This window comes from Dama dama, chromosome 17 (genome assembly GCF_033118175.1).
Source record: "Dama dama isolate Ldn47 chromosome 17, ASM3311817v1, whole genome shotgun sequence".
Classification (NCBI taxonomy): domain Eukaryota; kingdom Metazoa; phylum Chordata; class Mammalia; order Artiodactyla; family Cervidae; genus Dama; species Dama dama.
In genome coordinates, this window is record NC_083697.1 from 23,437,416 (window position 1) to 23,461,347 (window position 23,932).

A 23,932-nucleotide genomic window follows, 5' to 3' on the forward strand; every position below is an offset into this window, starting at 1 on the left:
CTTAAAAATAACTCGACAGGAGGACAGAGTTGAGAAAAAGATAAGATTATCCAGGGCTCCTTGTCTTCTGGCTTAGGATCATTTCCTTCAAAGCATTTACCACAATTAAAGCTTCTTAAGCCATTATCTTTTTGATTTGTTTACTTTCTTACTGAGTCCAGGAAGAATAATGCTGTCCAGGTGAAAAGTAATGCATTATCCAGCAATCCCACTCCAGGGCATATACCATAAAGAGATATACGCACTCCAATGTTACAGCAGCACTGTTTACAATAATCAAGACAAGGAAGCACCTCAATGTCCCCTGACCAATGAATGGATAAAGAAGGTGCAGTACATATATACAACGGACTATAACTCAGCCATAAAAAAGAATGAAATAATGCCATCTGCAGCAACAGGGATGGACCTAGAGATTATCATACTGAGTGAAGTGAGCCAGAGAGAGAAAGACAAATATCATGTGATGTTGCTTATATGTTAAAAAGAAAAAAAGATACAAAGGAACTTGATAACAAAACAGAAACAGGCAGGCCCACAGACAGAAAAATAAACTTATGGTTATCAAAGGGGAAAGGGAGAAGAGGGATAAATTACGAGTTTGGGATTAACATATGTACATTATTGTATGTATAAATTTGGAGAAGGAAATGGCAGCCCACTCCAGTATTCTTGTCTGGAAATTCTATGGACAGAGGAGCCTGATGGGCTACAGTCCATAGGGTGGCAAAAAGTCGGACATGACTTGGCAACAACAGCATATATATAAAATAGATAACCAGCAAGGACCAACTGGAAACAGGGAACTACAGTCAATATTTTGTAATAACCTGTAAGGGAAAAGAATCCCCCCAAAAATATATTTATATATAAAGCATATATACGTATCACTGAATCACTTTTCTGTACAACTGAAAATAACAGCATTGTAAATCAACTATACTTCAATTTTTAAAAAACCAAAAAAAAAAAAAAAGTAATGCAAAGCACATAGGTAATTTTAAATTTTTAATTTGCTAATAGTCACATTAAAAAGATGTGGAATTATATATATTTAATTTAAATTATATATATTATATATATATATATATATATATATGTCCATGCGCCATGCAGGATCTTAATTCCCCAACCTAGGATTGAACCCATGCCCCCTGTGATGGAAGTACTGAGTCTTAACCACTATATATTTTCATGATATACTTTACTTAATCCCATAAATCCAAAATATTATTTCAATAAGCAAACAAAATCAGAAATAATGAGAGATTTTACTATTCTTTTTATATTTTTATATTGAGTCTTCAAACTATGGTGTGTCTTACACCAACAACACATCTCAAGTCAGACTAGCCACAGTTCAAGTCCTTAATAATCGCCTGTGGCTAGTGGCTCTGTACTGGATGGACACTGCCGACCTGCACTAGGAGGCACGGAAGGCAGACATGTTCAGTCTAGTTCACTGTTTCTCTGTGCCAAACATTCAGTGGCACATAGAGAGTATTTGATACATCTTGAATGAACGAACAAATGCTTAGTGATGGGGGGTTTATTGGAGGCCATAGTTTCGGGGATGGGTTCAAAGCCTCCATCTTGGATTCATCTTGGTCCAGACAACTTGGTCGGAGGTATCCAAGAGACCTCACAATGGAGATGTCAAGAAAGGAAGTGGATGGGACTCGGTGGTGAAAGAACGAGAAAGAGAGAGAGGCAGAAAGGAAGAAAGAAAGACGAGATGAGAATCTGGGACTGAGAGAAACCTGAGTGAAGATGTAATTTTGGTATTTGATGGTTTCTAAATCCAAGGGAATCATTTCTGGATTACCTGAGGGAAGAGTGCAGAGCAAAGAGAAAGCCTAGGACCCTATCCGCAGAGACACCAACATTTAAATGTTGAGAATGTTGAGCAAGAGAAGAAAATCAGGAATGTGTGGTCATGTCAAGAAATCAAAAAATGAAGAGTTTCAAGAAGAAAGGAGTAGCCAACCCTGCTGAAAGTTCTGGTTAAAAAAAAACAAACAAACAGAAAATAAAAAACGAAGAATACAAGAGCATTGAGACCTTAACAATTATCCCAACACACATTTCACAATCAAGATCTCTTTTTAGCCCTCCTTGTAATGCTTTTCGTTAAAGAATGATTGAGGTTTTTTTTTTTTTTTTCCTTTTATACGAAATTTGAACATTTTAAAGAAATTTGGCCTCCAAAAGGTCAAGAAACCCCGCTAGTTTATGCAAGAACTAGTTCAAGAACCCAAGACCCTAGGGACTTCCCTGGCGGTCCAGTGGTTAAGACTCCACGCTTCCACCGCAGGGCGCATGCGTTTAATCCCTGGTTGGGGAACTAAGACCCCCACATTACAGCAAGGCAGCCAAAATAAATAATAAAAAAGAACTCAAGACCAGGGTTGTTTATTTAAAGAACATACGTTAGAGCACTGGAAATAACTGGAGGTTTATGGAGGGAGCATGCCTGTATGTGGCTTCACTAGCTGGTTTAAGAGTAGATGTACACATGGCAATATCTTTCAAGAGTGGAACAAGACCAAGATGACATGACTGGGATTTCTTGCAAGTTTCCTAAATGTCTTCTCCCCTTCACTGATAACACCTAGAATTCTTAACACATTTTTCCACATAGAACTCCATTTCTCAACCTATATTAGGCAATGAAATAACTCTACTAATCCTGCAGGACATTAATATTAATTAATAACTTTATTCAAGAGAAAGGTCAGTTACAAACATTTATCAAGCATGTTCTTACTGGTAAAATATGCTTTCTCTGCTGTCTTTTGAAACACAAAGAATGAAATGATCTCATCTAAACTCTATGGCTAAGCAGTTGTGTGACCTTGAATAATAAGACTTTACCTTCCCTGTACCTAGGTGTCCTTATCTACAAAACACAGGGGGTAAATCAGATGATCTCTACTTCTTCAAATAGTTTATGATTTAATGTTATAGTTAATTAGGTTTCCTTCTGTCCACATATTTAACTTTAAATTTGATCAGTGAGAGAAGAGAATCCTAAAGGAAGTCAAGAAACCTAGGAATGAATTCAGGTTCACCATCAGGTAGACCTGTAATAACTGTTCCCATATGTTAAATAAGGTGGTAACTCTCAGGCTTACCTCAGTTAGGGTTGTTATGATGACTGAACCCGATAAATCAAGTGAATGTTTTATAATCTCTACCGTTTCAGAGAAACTACAAGTGCAATTATCTCTAAAGCAGGTGTTTGAAACAGGGGGATAGTTCATCCCTCCCAACAAAGAACAGGCTGAGTTCCTGTGATTTATCCTTTGGGCGTGTGACTTGTTACTCTTGTTAAGCAGATTTTGGTATTGGAACTTGCTCAAAAGGAGAATGGAGACAAAGGTCCTGTTATCTCCAGAGAGTGCCTATCTTTGAATGTGTACAATTAAAGGGAGAAAGGAAAGAAGAAGGGAGGGAAGAAAGAGAAGAAAGAAAAAAAGAGAGGAGGTCTTCCCCGGTGGTCCAGTGGCTAAGACTCCCTGCTTTCAATGCAACCGGCCCAGATCGTGCAGGCCACAACTAAGACCCAGTGCAGCCAAATAAATAAATAAATATTTTAAAAAGAGAGTGGGAAGGAGGGGATTCATAGGCAAAGGAGGAGGAAAGGCCATGGCAAGGCAAACTTAGAAAAATAAAAGGCGAGTTAGAAGAAGTAACAAGAGTGGGAAGGGGAAGCGGGCAGCAGGGCAGGAAGGGAGGGAGTTAGCCCGGGGCAAGAGCGGGGGCGGGTGGGGGTGGCGACTGAGTGGCGAGTCCAGGCTCTTGCCAGGCGGGCACCCGGCGGAGGAGGGGGGGAGGAGGGTGGGGCTTGGCGAAGGGCAAAGGCGGGGCAAGGCTTAAAAGGGAGATGACCCTACTGTCTGACACCGACCGCGACCTCCGACGCCCGGGGCCAGGGGACCCAACGCGGGGAAACAGGGAAGGGCCGCCGCGGGGGCAGCCCTCGGGCTCCGGACGCGGGCGCAGGGGCTGGAGAGGGGAGACCCCTGGGGGCGCCCGGCACCCCGCCACCATGTGCGAACTGTACAGCAAGCAAGAGACGCTGGCGCTGAGGAGAAGGCACATCGGGTAAGGGCTCCCCCGCCCAGGCGGGAGGCGCAGAGAGTGGGAACCACCAGATCACCAGCGCAGGCAGCTAGTCCCGCGGGGAGCCGGACTGCCCCGGGCCCGCCGCACCTGCGTGCACGCGCCGCCGCGCGCCCCGAGGACCCCGCCGCGCCCGCGCCCGAGGGGGCTCCCCGCGCTCTGCAGCCCGCGGAGAGGGTGAGGGCTGCGGGCCGGCTCGGGGCACCGACCGTGAGGGTGGATAGCCACTGAAGAACACCGTTCCAGGGATGGGCTCTGGAAGGGAGAAGGGTAGTTCTCCGCCACTCCCACCTACTCGAAAGTTTTCGGTAACTGTGAACTCTGAAATATTTTTGACGATGGCTATGAAAACTAATTCTGACAACTTTTGTTGAAAGCCAACTCTTCCTTCTTGCACGCTTGGTTAAGAAGTAAAAGCTTAATCTAGCCAGTGGAGGCGGGGCGGGGGGGGGCGGGGGAGGGGAGCGTAGACACTTTCTAAAGGGTAAGATGCCCTTACTCACCTTGGTCTCCCCAGATGTGCCCTCACTACAACGTAAAGATGCAGGGTTCTCTCGGGTCTGCTTTCCTTTTGCTCACATTAATAGTATAAACAACTTGGTGAGTGAGCGTACAGGACCCATACTTAAGTCAGACCTGGTCTCTGGTCCTAGTAGAGTGTCAAGTTACCTTGTGATCTCTGTCACATTAAATTCCTCTTCTATGAAAATCTGAGTGGCAAGGTGGGAAGTACATTAACAAAGAGGCAAGGTCAAGTCCACAATTTTCAGCCCACATTCATAAAGAAGAATTTTTCTGGATTTTAACTTGTAGTTAATAAACTAACAACTGAATTTGAACCAAGAAGAAATTCTCATCATTAGTTTCATTTTAGCTGATGACACTTAATTTTAGGCATTTTTAACATTTTATTACTTATTCACAATAATTATAGTACTTTCTAAACTATTGTGTATCAATATAATATGTAACTATTTTCCCTCTAAACTACCTCCAATGCACATGGGAACATGTTTTCTGTGCATGCAAAGCCACCAAAATAAAACTATATTTTGGGAGCTTTTCTGGTGGTGCAGTGATTAGGACTCCTTGCTTCAAATGCAGGGAGCTTGGGTTCAATCCCTGGTTGGGGAACTAGGATCCCACATTTCCTCATGGCGTGTCAAAAATAAAATAGTAAATGTAAATAATAATGTAAATAAGTGTAAATAATAACAATATATTTTGTTTAGTTTCTAAACATCCATGGATCCAAGATCAGAAATGTTTGTAATGTTTTCATGTTGCTAAAACTTGTACTCCAGACAGCCATCCAAGTAACCATAAATAGGGACGACATTTTATTAGACTCAAAAGAGTGGGTTTAAGGGTTAGAATAATAATTGGATTGTATTGTTTAAGAATGGAAAATCCATTTGCTGTAGTACAGGAACCAGTTAAAGACATGAAAATGATATGTAAAATTTCCTGCACACTATTTAACACTAAGTTATTTGTAGTAGCTTTTAGTGCTATTCATTTCTTTACAAGTAGGTTTGAGGGAGACATTACATGACAGGCAAGCTCTATTTTGGGCAATGGCATAAGACAGTCTTCTTTTTTTTCTTCCAATTTTATTGGTATGTAATTGACATACAGCACTGTATTAAGTTTGAGTTTTGCAGCATAACTATTTGACTTACATCATGAATGACTATCACAGTTAAGTTTGGTGAACATCCATCATTCCATTAATACAAAATTTAAGAAATAGAAAATCCCCTAGGATTTGCTTTCTTAACAACTTTCGTATAAAACATACAGCAGTGTTATAATTAATCATGTTAAAAGGTAAGATGCCCTTATCATGTTGTACATATAAATTATATCCATAGTACTTATTTACCTTATAACTGGGAGTTGGCACCTTTTGACTATATTCATCTGATTTCCCTGCCTCCCAGTTCTTCCCAAGAAGTGTAATCTCTTTTTTCTATGAGTTTATTTTTGAAGTATAATTCACCTACAACACTATGTTAATTCCTACTATGCAACATAATGATTCAGTATTTCCAAGCATTTCAAAATGGTCACCGTGGTAAATCTAGTTACAGTCAAGACAAAAATCTACTTTCAAATTCTGCTTTTCTCTCTTAGTGGCTTGAACCAAGCTTAATTTTTCTGTGCCTGTTTTCTCACCTATAAAAGTGAGAATGACAATAACTCCTATTATATTATTGTTGGAAGGATTAAATGAGATAATATTTGTAATAGCTGTCAGTTTTCAATATATAGGAAGGCTCAAAAAAATTGATTTTTTTTCCTAGTTGAACAAAATTTCCCAAAGGAAAATTAGTTATTGGTTTGTGTAATTAGAGCTGTCAGAGTTGATCCATGTACCTGTAAGTAGCATTGTCAGATCGCGGCAAATTTAATATAACAAGCATAAGAAATGTGAGCAGTGTCACGGATGGGGGATTAAGGTCAAAGTTTCCAGGCTAATATGAAATGAAGAAAAACAGTATGTCACCTTGGTTGTGTTTTCCCTTTCTTTTATGTAATTGTAATTTTCCACTCATCGTGACCTTGATTGAGAAGGGCAAATGCTGAGCAGTCCTACCAGACCAAAGTGTTTCCTTTCCTTATTTCTAGGCCTTCATGCAAAGTTTTCTTTGCTGCGGATCCCATCAAAATAGTGCGAGCCCAGCGGCAGTACATGTTTGACGAGAAAGGTGACCAGTACTTGGATTGCATCAACAACGTTGCCCATGGTAATGCGCTGTCTTTGTTGTGCTTGAAGGATACGTTTATGGATTAAGGCAGCCTTGGCACCATTAATATTTGTCCCAGGATTTGCAGTGGCTGCAGTTCCTCGGCTGAACAGGGCCCTTAGTCCTAGGCTGGGAAAAGCTAGAACAAAATGTGGGAGAGGAACAGGATCAACTTTTCTTCTTTTTTTTGATTCAGAATCTGCCTCACTTCCCAGGCATTTCGAATTGTAACTCATTTTGAGGACTTTTGTCTTCTAAATTTTAGTGGGACACTGCCACCCAGAAGTGGTCAAAGCTGCCCAGAAACAGATGGAACTACTAAATACAAATTCTCGATTCCTCCACGACAACATTGTTGAATATGCCAAGCGCCTCTCAGCAACCCTGCCGGACAGACTGTCTGTTTGCTATTTTACTAATTCAGGGTAGGTTTCAAGGTTTTTCCAGCTATCCGCATTTCCATGAATCTCTTTGTTTCCTCTCTCACACATCTTTTCTTTTTTTATTGCTGGTGGAGTACGAATATGTAAACAGGCTTCCTGAGACTCTTACTAATAACCTTGCATGGGGGACCTGACCTCCTGGTTCTTTCAATTGGGCCCACCAGTTCCTTGTAGATAAGATACCTGATATTGTGTTCCAAGGCTCTTGATGCAGCCTGTAACCACAGTCTCATGATGAACATGTGCATGTCACTCGAGACTTTTCACTACCACGCTACTTTGGGGAAAGATGGGGAAGCTGCACCAGTAGGGATCCCTGAACATTTCCCCAGCACAAACACAAAGGAGGAAGGGATAAATTCAAGTGATAAGATACGTTACAACTTTTAAATTCCATAAATTCAAATGGTTATGTCCCATTCTGTTGAAAATTATGCAGACATTAAAAAGTTTGGGGGGGAACTCCCTGGCAGCCCGGTGGTTAGGACTTCAAGCTTCCACTTCAAAGAGCCTGGGTTTGATTCCTGGTCAGGGAACTAAGATCCCACAAGCTGGGAAGTGCAGCAAAAAAAAAAAAAAAAAAAAGTATGTTTTTGAAAGTAAGTACATGTTTAAAGACAGGTGAAAAGCTTGCCTATTGGGAGGAAAGCTGTCTATACAGCACAAACTCTTATTTTAAAATGATATATATGTACATATATACTATGAGAAAGTCTGTGATTCCTTTTCTTCTTTTTGACCATGCCTGAGGCTTGTAGAATCTTAGTTCCCCACCAGGGATTGAACCCAGCCCCCTGCAATAGAAACTCAGAGCCCTAACCATTGGACAGCCAGGGGAGTTCCACACTTCTTTTTTCAATGAGGTATTTTAAAACCCAATTTATAACCAGAAATTTGTTCTTTTTTTTTTCTTTGTAAAGAATTAAGACATTTTAGGATCTAATTTGTTGTCTTAAAGCATTCTTGCCTTCAGCAAATTAAATGGCACAGTATTTGACTTTCCCTTCCAAAGAATCCTATGCTGTCAAAGAAGGATCAGTCTTAAAGAGCAGTGTCACCAAAGACTGGACGTGACAGAGCCTGGAATAGTATTAATACAAAGAATAATCTTGAAGTTAAACAGGCTTCAATCAACACTGGCTCTACCTCTTCTTAGCTGTGAGAACTTATTCTTGTTACTTAACCTCTCTGAGGCTTCACCCATAAAAAGATGACAATACTTGCCTTGAAGAGTAGTTATGAGAATCAATATAAGTAAAACAGTATAATACTTGGCACATTATAAACATTCCACAAATGATTACTTTTCCACCTGTATCTGAGTAGTATGTCTAGACTCTCTACACCAGATAAAAGGATTATGATCTTCATTTTTTTAAAGTCTCGTTTATCTATTGATCTATTTATTTTTGGCTGTGCTGGGTCTTCGTTGCCTCTTGGACTTTTCTCTAGTTGAAGCGAGCAGGGGCTACTCTCTAGTTGTGGTATGCGGGCTTCTCATTGTAGTGGCTTCTCCTGTTGCATAGCATGAGCTCTCGGTACACAGACTTCAGTAGTTTCAGCAAGTGGGCTCAGCAGTAGTGGCCCATGGGCTTAGCTGCTCTTTAGCATGTGGGATCTTCCCAGGCCAGGGGTTGAACCCCTGTCTCCTTCATTGGCAGGAGGATTCTTTACCGTTGAGCCACCAGGGAAGCCCTGATCTTCATTTTACAGATAAGAAACTAATCAAGTATTTGGCCAGCACAACACAGTTCAGTGGCCCGCCAGTTAGTGGGACCTTAGACTCCGATTCCTCCCACTGAGATCACATTTAATACAGGTTTCTTGGGCTCCTCAAAGTTAGTCACCTATGATGTGGCTGAACTGGGCCAGAGTTTGAAACAAGCAGAACATCCTTAATTTGTACTGAGTTTCCTTGTGCGTCTCATTCTTTTTTGAAGACATCTGGGAAACGTAGGAGGATGACGTGAGATGGCTGGTTGGGCAAGACTGAGGGGAAAGAGAGGACCTCAACTTATTTATTTATACAGTTCTCTGTAGTTGAAATCCTCAACTTTGAAAATAACATTTCAAAAGATTTTAAAAGAGCTTAAAACACATTGTTTTAAAACACATTGTCACATTGTTCCTTTCTCTCTGCTGTCTTAATAGGTCGGAAGCCAATGACTTAGCCTTACGCCTGGCTCGGCAGTTCAGAGGCCACCAAGATGTGATCACTCTTGACCAGTAAGTCTTTTTTTAATTTTTTTTTCCATTTATTTATTTTATCTGGAAGCTAATTACTTTACAATATTGTAGTGGTTTTGGACATACATTGATATGAATCAGCCATGGATTTACATGTGTTCCCCATCCTAAAACCCCTCCCACCTCCCTCCCCATCCCATCCCTCTGGGTCATCCTAGTGCACCAGCCCTGAGCACTTGTCTCATCCAGGACTGGTGATCTGTTTCACGATTGATAATATACATGTTTCCAGTAAGTCTTAGACATGAAACTTCTCAGGAGGAAAGTCCTTCAGAGACAGAAAACACATTGATCCTATCTACACTGATACCAGAAGTATGTACAGAGGAGGCTGGATGGATGCCACAAGGATTTTTTTTTTATTATGTTTAAGATTTCAAGGCCAACTCAGGCCTAGAGAACACTTAATTCTTTCCAAGCACCTGGAGGCTCTTTTGGGTCCTGTGGTCATGGTCTCATGGGCTTTATATGAATTAGAATTTACTTTCACACATTAACTATTTATTGAGCCGATGCAATGTGATTATCCACTGTAATTAATTTAAAAGACTGTAATTTAGAGCAAATTTTAATGACTACAAGCAGCCAAGTTAAAAAAAAAAAAGGTTTTCTTGGCCACATTGTACAACATGCAGGATCTTAGTTCCCCCACCAGAAATCAAACCCAGACTCCCTGCATTGGGAGCAGAAGTCTTACCCACTGGACCGCCAGAGAAATCCTAAATTCATTACAATTTGAACAAGAAATTTGACAACTTCTAGCTTAACTGAGATTTTTTTTTTTTTAATTGTTTCTGCCTCCCCACCCCACTAATCTCACACACAGAGGGTTGAACTGAACATGCACCTCATTTCTTGCCCATCTATAGGCTTGTCTTGTTTTATGTGTTGGTTGATGTATTCATTCTCTATTGTTACTGTAGCAAATTATCACAAACATAGTGGTTTAAGCAACATGAATTTATTCTCTTATAGTTCTGGAGGTTGGATGTCCAAACTGGGCCTCACTGGGCTAAAAGTTAGGTGGCAATAGGGCTGCAATCCTAGAGACTCTGGGGGAAAATGTGTTGCCTTGCCTCCAGCTTCTAGAGGCTGCCTGCCTTCCTTGGCTTTGGGTCCCTTCATTCACCCTCAGAGCCAGCCATGCCGTCACTCCAGCCTCTGCTTCTGTCATATCCCTGTCTCTGACCACCATCCCCCTGCCGCCTTCTTTCACTTATAAACACTCTTGTAATAACATTGGACCCTCCAGGATTATCACTCCATTTCAGGATGCTTAATCACATTTGCAAGGTTCCCTTTGCCATGTAGCATATTCTCAGGTTCTGAGGATTAGAACGTGGGCATCTTTGGGGAGGGCAGGCTTCATGCCTATCACAGAATGGACACTGACTGCCCTCTATGCCCAGCTACCACGGGCAGCACGGCAGTAAGCACCCTCAGACATGTGCCTGTGTGGACCTTTCTGAGGATCGCTTAGGAATAAGCACCCAGAAGCAGGATTGCTGGGCCATGGGGGTGCTGTAAACATTATTGATTTGACTGCATGCAGCCAGGTCGGTCTCCAGAGTGGTTGAAACTCTCTACCTGGTGCGTGAGATGTTCCATTTCCCCATATCCTGGGCAAAACCTTAGAGTACTGTGCCTTTTTTTACTTTAATAGTTCCTGGTCTAATAAGTATAAAATAATATCAATGTTTTTATTTGCAATTTTCTAATTATGAGATTGCATATCTCTTCATATACTTATTATGCATTTGTGACTGCTTTCTGAGAATTAGCTTCACTGGTGGCTAAGATGGTAAAGAATATGCCTGCAGTGAGGGAGGCCCAGGTTCTATCCCTGGATTGGGAAGATCCCTTGGAGAAAGAAATGGCAACCCACTCCAGTATCCTTGCCTGGAGAATCCCCTGGACAGAGGAGCCTGGTGGGTTGCAAAGAGTCAGACACAACTAAGCGACTGACCCACTTTTTTTCTGAGAATTATCTGCTTATATTCCTTACCCAGTTTTTCTGTTGGGCTTCCCATCCTTGTTTTTGTGCTTGCATGCATAGACTGGATGAGAGGATCTCAGCCTAGACTGTGTTTTAGAAATACCTGAGGAAATGTTCTTTTTATTTTTTTTTTTTCCTTTAGCCATGGACTTTATTGTTTGAATATTAACAACTATTATTCTATATTCACATTTTAATTTCTTACAAAACTCTACATTCCACATTGCTAGGTCTCTTCATTCTCCATTTTATGCCACATTTTCATGAAAAGGTATTTCCCTGAATCATAATCTGCCTGATTGTGGGTTTGTTGTTATGGTTGTTGTGGTGTAGTCGCTAAGTTGTAACCACATGGATCATAGACCCCCAGGCCCTTTAGTCCATGGGGTTCCCTAGGCAAGAATACTGCAGTGGGGAAATGTTCTTTTTAAAGTACCAATGCCTAGGCCCCATCCCAGACCAGTTAAAGAGAGTCTCTAGAGTCAGAGTCCAGGAAACCAAGCTTCCCGAGTGATTCTTATATGCAAACAGACCATTTTGGAAGTTAGCCTCTTTTATTTAAGACATTACAAATATTTTTTTCCAATCTATCACCTGCCTTTTAACTTTGTCCATGGCATCCATCTACCCAAAAAATTTTGGTTGAATCAAATAGTTTGCATTTTCATCCCGTGGTTTGGTTTTCTAAGTTTTGTTAAAATCTTTACCCCTATACATACCCATCACCATCCCTCAGATCACAAAGATGCTCTTCATTTTGTTCTACTGTGTCTGTAACTGCTCCTCAGTTAACTCCATCTAGTGGCCACTGTGTTACCATTTACAAATGGCTGAGCTTGCTTCTGTCCCAGTCATTTTAACTTTGTTCTTATTCCAATACCATACTAATTTCATTGCTATTGCTTTGTAGGATGTTTTAATCTATGGTAGAGGAAGTGCTCCTTCTTTGCTTTGTTTATTCATAGGCCTTTTATAATTTCCAGAGAGAGACAGAGCCTGTTATGTGCTGGTACAGAAAGAGATATCAGCATTTGATCTACTGTGTGTGTGCATGTGCTCAGACGCTTAGTCATGGGGCTTCTCCAGACAACAACACTGGAGTGGGTTGCCATTTCCTCCTCCAGGGGATCTTCCCAACCCAGGGATCAAACTCCTGTCTCTTAACAGGCAGATTCTTTACCACTAGCACCTGGGAAGCCCTTACAATTTCCAGTCTCCTGATTATATATATCTGGGAAGAAAAAAACATTAAGGGGAATATCATAGCCACCTGTATTTTAAGTGAAAGAAAAGAATTTCATAACCTTAGGAAGAACTAAGGTTGATCACCTCTCAACCTTCGTTCTTTTTGAAAAAACCTCCTATTCCTTACCAACTTGCATTTGTTCAAAATGTGCTATTGAACATCCTTTAGAAACCATCCTAAACAGAAATACAGCCCATTTTATAATATAAATTTGTTTTTAAAATTTACTAGAATGTAACTATAAAATATATTTAAAGAATACATACATCTGATATTTCTCATGAAACTTTAGAAAATAATGTTTTACACTTAATCTAATTTAGCAGAGCTAATACAATCCAAAGAAATTAAGTTTTTTCTGGCTAAAAACTGCCTACAAGGATACATACTTGGCTTTGTATGTGTTTTATTGCCTGAATCAGGAGAGCTGGACAAATTAATGGCTGGTCCTACCATGAAAAATTGGATTCCATATAGTTAAATCTGGCACCAGTGTTGAGATTCTCCCTGGATGACACGCAGTACTATTTTTCATATCCTGGAAGAGCATCCTTTTTTGAATGATGTTGGTTACCATTTCTTTTCGTTTCAGTGCTTACCACGGTCACCTATCATCTTTAATTGAGATCAGTCCATATAAATTTCAAAAGGGCAAAGATGTCAAGAAAGAATTTGTGCATGTGGTAAGTATCTTGGAATTCAAGAATCAGAATGTTACTACTGGAAGAGTGCCCAGTGATAATCCAGACCAATCTTTGCATTGAAATGAAACCATGAGAAAGGAAACTAAGATATAGAGCTGCTATATGACTTGCTAAAAGTCAAAGAGCTAGTTAATGACAAGATGTGGGTTAAAATCCATTGATGAGTACCATCCAAATCAGTATAGTGGTAGTGACAGCTGTTATTCACAGCTTTTCTTTATTTTTCTTGCCCCCGGATCTTCAATTACTTTTTCTATCACTGAAGCCGATTTAAAACTCAAAGTTGCATCAGGTGTGTATGACTGTCTTAAAATTACTCTATGCTAAATTATTATGTAAATTTATTAAGTCAAATAAATGTTAAATGAAAGAAAATAAAGAAACCAAGTTGTTGAAGCAGTAAAACTCATTTGGCTTAATTAAGGATCAGTGGACGTTTTTAAGAGAGTCATGAATACATTCTTTCAAAATTTTAAGATCTGAAATTACTGCTAAAACACTCTGGCTTTCTGAATGATTACAATTTGCTGTATAGTTGGTAAGTGCTGGTTTATTTCCTTCTTCTTTTTTAAAAATATTTCTTGCCCTTACCAGACAGCACATGGGATCTTAGTTCCCCTCCCAGAGATCGAACCCACACCTCCTGCTTTGGAAGCTCAGAGTCTTAAACACTGGACCACCAGGGAGGTCCCTATTTTTGACATAGAATAGTTAATACAGTTTGCATTCATTGAGATTTTCAAATAACATAGTCACATTTGTTGTTTGAATTCGCCACTTATGTGATCAGGGATGCAATTTTGACTTCCAAGAAGCCTAGAAGTAAATCCAAGCTCCTGTTCACAATGCAAAGATTTCAAGTGTCACAGAATTCAGAACTGTTAAGGGAAAAGAGCAGAAGAAGCTAGAGTCACATAAATCCATAGGTCACCTTTCTGTTATGCTCTTGTGGGGAAATACCCTTTCTTAAAAGCTCATTTGTCCAGGAGAAAAATCATGAGAAACTGTTATCTCTTGATGTTTTCAGGCACCAGCTCCAGATACTTATAGAGGAAAATACAGAGAAGACCATGAAGACCCAGCCAGTGCTTATGCAGATGAAGTGAAGAAAATTATTGACGAAGCTCATAACAGTGGAAGGAAGGTTTGTATTTACAGCTTTGGAAACACGTTAACATCTTTCATAAAATAGATTGAAATCATCATGATACACTAGAGAGGTGGGAAAGGATTAGACAGCAAATCCTTTCTGTTCTTCTCCGGTTACATTTTCACTTAGTTCATATATCAAAAAATGCATTATTATAGTCATGCCTCTAAGACTATTTTTATTTATCCTGGAAATGTAATTACTGTACCTGTTTCAGAACTGGTGGTCTAGTTCTAACCTTCCCAGTGGGATGCAGACTCTGGTGCAAAGGGTTAGGAGGAGAGAATTAAGAAAGGTGATAGCCCATGGACAGAACATTCCAAATGAGAGTAACGTGAGGGGCTGACAGAAGGTGAACCGAGGGGAAGAGGCAGGGTAGCCCCAGGGCTTCAGGATCAATGCAGGCTCCTGAACCTTGGGAGCCTTGGCTTTCCCTAGAATTGGTTCAGCTTTCCTGAAGGCGCTGAGCCTGGGTAAGACCAGGCAGGAAAAGGCTCTTCCAATCTGTTTCTGCACCTTTTTTAAAAAAATATTCATTGAATTTATTACAATATTTCTTCTGTTTCATGTTTTGGTGTTTTATTTTGTTTTGTTTGGCTGAAAAGCGTGTGAAATCTTAGCTCCCTCCGTGGGGATCGAACCCTCACTCCCTGTATTGGAAGTCCCAACCACTGGACTGCCAGGGACATCCCTGGGTCTGCACTTCTAAAACAAACCAGAATCCTACTGAGTAGGAAGAGCTTTCATTTTCTCAGTCTTCACCCTACTGTCTTTCACCTTCAGCTTAATGTTAAATTTTCAACCGCTGCAGGGGTTACTTACAAGGAGTTTTAATGTGATTTGACATATGTTTTGCCTTTAAATTGATTTATGGCATCAATATGGCAATTTTAAAAACTTCTTAATTGAGAGAAAAATGAAGCCTTTGTGTTTTCCAGTTCAAGTGTTTTTATCTTAATGACTTGGTTCCCTTGTTTGTTTTTAATTGAAGTATAGTTGATGGCTTAACTTCTTATCTCATACTATTTCCATGCTTTCTCTTAATTTAGTGATTTTTTTCTTCTCCTTTCTTAGCCTCTAGAACATTTCCTCTGCAGTTTTATTGTGAATTGCCTATGTTGGTTAAGTTGTAAGCCTGGTTCAGGGCAAGAACCAGAAAGAGAGCACAGTCACTAAGGTCTGTGACCACAAGTCACCTTCTCACCTCCCTGGTGCAAATTCCAGACTCGGGCAGTCCTAATTCAACAAGTTGAGTAAATAGGCATTACAGTGATATGTTTGGAACCTGGGTAATTTTGTAGAGGCTCATATCAAAGACTGATCAAGATATCAGTCTTACTCAGTTGATCCTAATGCAAATCCTGCATTTAAATTAATTATGGAGAGATGGAAAGCACCTTTTCCACCATTTCTAGTGGTAGTTTCATAAGAAACCTAAAATTTCAGAAACGAATGCTTCAGATCACTTGCTTTTCCAGCATGAACATCTTTTCTTTTTAATCAAATAGCCAATTTGTCTCTTGCCAGGGGTCCATTCTCAACCATGTTTAAATCGGCCGCTCTACAAGAAGTCCTCTTTTTTTTAGGGGGTTTGGGAGGAGGACCGAATGGACTTTGACCCCATCTTCTCTTGTGTAGATTGCTGCCTTTATTGCTGAATCCATGCAGAGTTGTGGCGGACAAATAATTCCTCCAGCAGGCTACTTCCAGAAAGTGGCAGAGTATGTACTTGGGCATCTTTGGTCAGACTGAAGGAACCATGAGAGTTCCGCAGGGTCATCTGGTTGTTGGCGAAGTATGGAAGTACTTCCCATCGTTGTTTAGTAGCTGAGTCATGTCAGACTTTTTTGGTGACCAACTGTAGCCCACCAAGCTCCTCTGTCCATGGGATTTCCCAGACGAGAATCCTGGAGTGGGTTGTCATTTCCTTCTCTAGGGGATCTTCCCAACCCAGGGACTGAACTCAAGTCTCCTCCACTGGCAGGCAGATTCCTTACTGCTGAGCCACCAGGGATGAGCTGGTAAATAGCTACTTGGGAGTGCCTGCCGCCCAGGACTCCTGGGACTCCTCACCTTCCAAGATCCCAGCTAATAAAGGGTTTGCACACAGTCTAGCCGGGGGTCCTTGAGGGCTCTGCCCCACTTTACCCACCTGGCATCCTCTCTGATTGATTGGTGTCCAAGCTTTACTGATAAGATTAACTCTGCTAACATTACTTTTTGTTCACTTTTTTCTCTTGCCACTTAAAATACTGCAGTAGAGCTTACTTTAAGCAGCACAAACCCAAACAGCATAGACTATATCTTATCTGGAAATGACGTGATTATATTTCAAAGTCAATGACATCACATAGATGTCATTGGGGATTTGAGCACTGAAATGTTTTTAACAATGATTACAGACTTCAGGTTAACGCCATTCTTTTGAAGTCCTCAATAATCCGTATCTTGAAGGGAGGATAGGGGGGCTGTCAGTGACCTGAAGGCATCATGCTGCCCTGTTGCTTTTCAGATATGTCCGTGGAGCAGGAGGTGTGTTTATAGCTGATGAAGTTCAAGTAGGCTTTGGCCGAATTGGGAAACATTTCTGGAGTTTCCAAATGTTTGGTGAAGACTTCGTTCCAGACATAGTCACAATGGGGAAACCAATGGGCAATGGGCACCCAATGGCATGCGTGGTAACAACCGAAGAAATTGCAGAAGCCTTCAGTGCCTCTGGGATGGAGTATTTCAACACGGTAAATTTTGACCTCCCACTTTAATGCTAAGAGGGAAAAATACTGTGTGTTCTTATATTTCTTTCCAATGTAATAAAGAATAAATCTCACCGTTGCCAGCTAATGACCCCAGAACCGAAGCCAGACTTTGATCTAACCATATTTCATTCTGTTCGGCACAATCCTCCTTTTATTTTTTCTTGTATCTTTCCCTTTCCTAAAATGTTCCTATTGATTGTTCCAGTGATAGATGTCTGCCCTGGTAAACTCTAGAAGTTATGATATTTCATTAACAGATGATATGATCTTTTTTTGTTTTGTATCACATTTAAATTCCCAAAGCACGTCTGAAGTGTATAGATGATTCAATACTATAAATATTATATGGCTGTCATAGGAGATACTAACTAAATTTCTATCTTTGGGAAATTTTATTTCCTTGATTTTGCCCCCAAAGGTTGTAAGATTCTCAAGTTTGGAAAGACTGTTATAGTTTGTGCAATATGTGTAATAGGACTTGTTGCAGCTAAAAGTCAGAATCAAAATCTAGGAACACAAATTACTTGGAGAAAATGTCATTTTTTGGCTTTTTTTCCACACAGATATTCAAGTGCTTCAATCCACATCCCTCTAACTAAACCACACTCTGAAATCCTTAATTCCCAACACAATATCTGTGTTTGATTTGGATGAATTTATAGATTCCCCAGTAGTCCTTCATACCAGTTACGTAGCATATATATAATTTAGAATTATATTCTCAATCCTAAATGAATAGAATCACGCTATATTCTAAACTTAAAAAGCTAATATCACAAGGGAAAATTTTATTGAAATTATATCTTTACTTAAATATGAGCCAGATTTCTCATGGATGAAGCAACAGCATGAATTCAACTAGTCTGTTTTCTCATTTATTTTTTTTCTGCAGTATGGAGGAAATCCAGTATCTTCTGCTGTTGGTTTGGCCGTCCTGGATGTAATAAAAAATGAAGACCTTCAAGGAAATGCCACAAGAGTAGGGAATTATCTTACTGAGTTACTGAATAAGCAGAAGACTAAACATACTTTGATAGGAGATATCAGGTATATTTATCAAGGAATTGTAGTTATCCATATGTCCAAATGAATATTGGTTATATTTTATCTTATAAATTTAAAATAAATTACACAAAATCAAATCTAGAAAACACTGAAAAAACTTTTTTCATTCAAAACCAGATGTATCACTATTAACTTTTGGGTATATATCTTTCCTGACTTACACTTTTAAAAAAAAAATTAAGCCAGGATAATTTCAACAGCTAGAAGATGAAAAGAAGAAACTTAAAGTAACTCTATATGATCTATTAAAAAAAATTTAAATGACATCTAAGAAAATCACTATTTTTCATATATGTATTTATCATCATTGATGTCATACAAAACTAAATAGTATAAAGTTGTTTTTAAGCCTTTTTTTTTTTTTGCAATTATGTGATGAAAAAATAAAACTGGATTATAAAAACTAACTTCAGAAACTAAGGAGTCCTGTGGACCCTGGATTGGTATCATGGATTAATTAGAACTAGTTACAGCTACCTCTAAAGAGACTCACATTCAGCCTCAAATCAAACTGAAGTTTGACGACTGTGTTAATTTTTTGTGACAATGTGGTGCTTGATAGAGTGTATGTCAAGTTTCCTTTCTATGTCTCCCTCAGGGGCGTTGGCCTTTTTATTGGGATTGACTTAGTGAAGGACCATCAGCAAAGGACCCCCGCCACAGCAGAAGCTCAGCACGTCATCTACAAGTAAAGCACCCCTCACCTGTTTGGTATCTCAGCTTAAAAGATGTCCACCCACTTGACTGTTTTTACTTCCTCTCTTCTCCCTAAATAAGGGAAGTTTAAGACTCGTGCAATTACAAACGTGACTTCTTACATGCATAGACTAAATTGCTGTCTGTTCACATCATTCTGAAACCGTCTTAGTTGTTGCTCGTATGCACTCACATGTATTTCCTGCACTAATCAGGATGAAAGAAAAGCGAGTGCTTCTCAGTGCCGACGGACCTCATAGAAACGTGCTTAAGATAAAACCTCCTATGTGCTTCACTGAGGAAGACGCCGAGTTTATGGCAGAACAGCTTGATGGTATTCTAACAGGTCTGTCCACAGATCTTTAAATAAGATGCCCCCCACACCTACCTCCTGGTCATACATGATAGTGCATCTTGCTGTCCATGGTAGAAGTGAAGGAGGGTGGAAATGACTGTGTAAATTTACATTATCATTTATTTTCACTTTTAAAAAATAATTGCATGTCTTCATTGTACCACAAACCACAGATGCTGCAGCGTAAGAGTCTTTGAGCTTTATACCCTGAAAATGCTTGAAATGTTGTTAATAAAACTTACAGGCTATAGGTGAACCGTTATTTGCTACACCCTGACTCATTGGACTTTGTGCTTCACTTATTGCAATTCCATTTTTGAGGATTTGTTCATCATTCAGAATTATAGCCTGTCATAGGAATTAAAATTTTGTTGGCCTCTATTAAATAATGAGGTTGGGCTTCCCAGGTGGTGCTAGTGGTTAAAAATCCACCTGCCAATGTGGGAGACCCGAGAGATGCAGGTTCGATCCCTGGGTTGGGAAGATGCCCTGAATTAGGAAATGGCAATTACTCCAGTATTCTTGCCTGGAGAATCCCCATGGACAGAGGAGCCTGGTGGGCTACCATCCATGGGGTCGCAAAGAGTTGGACAGGATTGAGTGACTGAGCATACACATTAAATAATTAGGTTAATTTATTTTTCATAAATTGAGATTAGCTAAGTAAGGGAGCAGTGTAAAGCCATACTGAAAAACATAAAGCACTGTCAAATGTTGGAGCTTTTAGTTATATTTTTAAGATTTTACTTCTCTGCTCCCTCTCAGCCTCTTGGGGTTGGGATAAGGCTGATAAGCCAGGACAGTGCAGTATACAAAATAAATCATTAATACTGGAAAGTTGAGAGTCAGCCCCAAGTTATTTGTAATACAGTCACTGTCTTTGAACTAAGAGACGCCCAAACCTGGCCAGCAGTCCTCACATACCTGTTTCCTCTGGTCCCTTGAAGGCCAGGTGGAACAGAGTACAGTTGGGACAAATGTCACTATTGCTTAAAATTCAGTTCAGAGCCTCAACATTTTTAGCTGTGGGGCTGGACAATCCTTTTAGCAACGTGAATGAGCCAGAGCTAATGCAGGCCGAGTGCCACGCGTAATGGTGAAATGCTGCAAAAAAAGTTGAAGAGGAGCTGTTTTAAAACACATGGACCTCTCTATTTTTCTCTAGTAAGAGTATCCCTACAGTTACCAAAATGGGCTTTTTGTTTTTCTTAAGGATTTTTTTTAATGTTTCATGTTTATGTTTTCTTTATGTTTTATGTTTTTTTTTCCATCTTATCTACTGTATCTTCCTTGATGAAGATTTAGAAGAAGCCATTGGAGCTGAAACTGAGAGTGTGATCTCTAAGAATACTCCTTGCAGAACCAAGGTAAGAGTCACTTGCTTAATATTTAAGGGAAAAGTTTAAAATTGGGGAAATTTAAGAAAAAGGAATGCAAATGTTTTAAAATCGTACAATGACCTTTAGAATAAACCCACCTTTGCTAGAGTTGGTTTACTGCTGCAATTCTGAGTGTCCAGTTAAGTTCCAAGGCAAGTGTCGTTCCACTTGACATCTATAAAAGCAAAGAACCATTTTTACAGGGTCATTCCCATGCTGAAAATAATAATAACCCTCAGGCTTGCAAAGAGGGCCTTCAAAATATATAGAGAGAGGATAGCAAATGTCCTAAGCTCCTTCCTGTTTTTCTGAGTGAGGTTTGACACTGCTTTGAAGTCCCACATCCCACTTCTTAATCAACAAAAGCTTTGGCAGTGTGACTTCAAAATGCCAGAGTTCCATCCTCCGGTGAATTAAAGTAGAAACTTCTAATGGCAGCAGGGCCTGGGAACCATCTGGTGCTGAGTGGCCTAGTTTCTGCATTTGATGTGCTGCCAGCAGAGGGCTTCCCTATTCTCTCCCCAAGCTCCCCAGGCTGCAAGAAAGGGCTCCCCGGGTCGGGAAACAGAAAGGCAAGAACTTGAGAGGCTCTGTTGCATAATTTGTTATTTGTTTATGACTTTGACGCATAAAGGAACTCTTGGTACACACCCAGTGTAGTCAGACAAGTCCTTTCCCTGAGTGAAAACTACGACGCCCTTTGAATGAGAGCAAATGACTGGCTAACAGGGTGCTTCTGTCTCTTGGTGCAACACAAACCAATGCTAGGCATCAGTCCCTCTCTGCTGTGTGAGAGTCGCATAGAGAGTCTGGGGCAGAATCACGGCTGTCTGGGCCGAGCAAGTATTGGAAAGTGCTCAGACCCTCAGTCATGTCCAACTCTTTGCGACCCCATAGACTGTAGTCCGCTAGGCTTCTCTGTCCATCGAGTTCTTCTGGCAAGAACACTGTAGTGGATTGCCATGCCCTCCTCCAGGGGATCTTACCAACCCAGAAATTGAACCAGTGTCTCTTTCGTCTCCTTCATCGGCAAGCAGATTCTTTACCACTAGCGCCACCTGGGAAGCATGTAAGTATTGAAAAGGAGCTTATTGAAAAGGGACTCAAAAAAAGAGAGTTCCCCCACCAGAAATGCCTCTGTGGAGATAGCAAAGTTAGCACACCTTTCTGAGTTTGGCTTGGATGCCCAGATTTTAGGTTGCCATCACATTTCTGGTGTCTATGGAAGGTAGTCATGAGGGTTGGGGAGGAACAGCTCCCTAACACAGCATTCCTGTGTTGGGCTGTGTTGGGCTGTGTTTTCGTGTTGCACATGCCGTGTTCCTGTGGACTTAGCCCTGTGGAGGCTGGAGGCTGGAGGCTGGGTGCGTTAGCAGTGGGCTGCCCTCGAGTTTGTGCACTTGTCTTACAGATGCCCAAGGAAGCACGGTCAGAATTGCTCAGAGACAGCAGCCTGGACCCCAGAGAAAATCCCAGCCGAAAGAGAAATGGATTGTGCACAGATTCACTGCTCAGCAAGAGGTTCAGGACGTGAGAGATGAGCATTTTACAAGATAACTGTCCGGAGTTATAGAGAATGAATGCAGGTGTCCTTTCTGTTAAAGCTCTGTTGGACCCTCTGAAAGAAGTGTTCGCATTTACTCAGAGGTATAAATAAAGTCGATGAGTCATAAGATTAATCCAAATGATAATCAAACTGTGTCAAGACTATTAGTTCAGCATTTAGCCTATTAATTCCTTGAGATTTCTGCAAGTACTTTGTTTATTCTACTCAGTTTAAGCTTCAGATGAAATATTTATGAAGTTGACAGTTTTACTTCTCATATCTTAATCTTTGACATGACAGAGGAAAGTACAGTAGGTTCCTAAACTTTGGAGACTTAGTGCCTTAAAATATTGAATTCTTTAGTGATTTAATTTATAAATATTTATGGCTATAATAAAAGATGACATGAAAAAAAAAATGTTGACTAGAGAAGTATGCAGTGTTCTTTCTAGGAGAATCGTAGCATTGGTGGTAAAAGTAAAGCCATTTGGGGAAAAATCACATAGCAACTGTGAAGAAGGGAATGAATTATCTGGACTCCTGTTGGGGAACGAGGTTAATTGTGATCCTCTGGGGATGAGGGCACAGGTGCAGAGGCCAGACAAGAAGTAGACCCAGAAACACTCCTAAGCATGGAGCTGGAGCAGTATCCAAAGCACCACATTCACCTCGGCTCTGGCTAATCAGACTGTCATCTTGGCAAGTCACTTACCTACTAGATGAGAAATTAACTTTTCAAGCAATCCTCTTCTCCTTCTTATCCGTCTTATCACCTATGCACACACCCTGACACACAGAGATAACTTCAAGAATCTCTTCCTTAAATGTGCAGGTGCCATGAGACTTGGAGGCTTGTGTGAGTACTGGCCTGGAAGAAATTTGACTTTCAGCCTTGACTTCTCATTATTTCTCAGTTGCCCTCCTGGCAGTTACTAAGCTTTGTGTGTTGGGTTTTCTGGGGGGAAGCGTTGTTCGTTTTGGGGCTGTGCCTCATGGCTTGCGGGATCTTAATTGCCCAACCAGGAATTAAACTTGGGCCCTGGTAGTGTGGTAGTGAAAACAACAGTGTGCTAACCACTGGACCACCAGAGAATTCCCTGTGTATTGGTTTTTGTTGTATAAAGACGAGTTAAATAATTTTGCTATGGCCGTTTCATGATAGCTGAGAAAGATGTTGGGGGGAAAATTAAATGCAAAAAGCTTCCTTTATGAGTTCACCATAATAAAATCCTGTGAAAATGCAAGGTCTTGTTGTTAAAATAGTTTTGTCTCCTAAATGGATAGTTGACTATGGGTCTGAGCTGGATTGCCCTGAGATTGATCCCCAGGTGGAGAGGAGAGAGCATGAAGATCTCTGTGGTTTGCTTCTATGAAACCGAGGTTAATTCCAAGACAGTCAGACCTTTTACAGCACAGGTCAGCACTCCTGGGGGCACTCCTTGTGTGAGAAAGCGCTTGTCTCCCTGAAATGAGC

The 23,932-nt window shown here is 40.5% G+C and overlaps 1 protein-coding gene across 1 annotated transcript; it reads left to right on the top strand.

Annotated features, from left to right (window-relative positions):
- Positions 1 to 3,933: 3,933 nt before the first annotated feature.
- Positions 3,934 to 22,684, top strand: ETNPPL (ethanolamine-phosphate phospho-lyase). Its single transcript, XM_061164729.1, has 13 exons — positions 3,934 to 4,107; positions 6,757 to 6,875; positions 7,141 to 7,300; positions 9,470 to 9,544; positions 13,400 to 13,490; positions 14,539 to 14,655; positions 16,300 to 16,382; positions 17,174 to 17,399; positions 18,310 to 18,464; positions 19,081 to 19,170; positions 19,394 to 19,524; positions 20,833 to 20,900; positions 22,324 to 22,684. The coding sequence occupies exons 1-13, from the start codon at positions 4,052 to 4,054 to the stop codon at positions 22,444 to 22,446; spliced, it is 1,494 nt and encodes a 497-aa protein (XP_061020712.1). The 5' UTR covers positions 3,934 to 4,051; the 3' UTR covers positions 22,447 to 22,684.
- Positions 22,685 to 23,932: the final 1,248 nt, after the last annotated feature.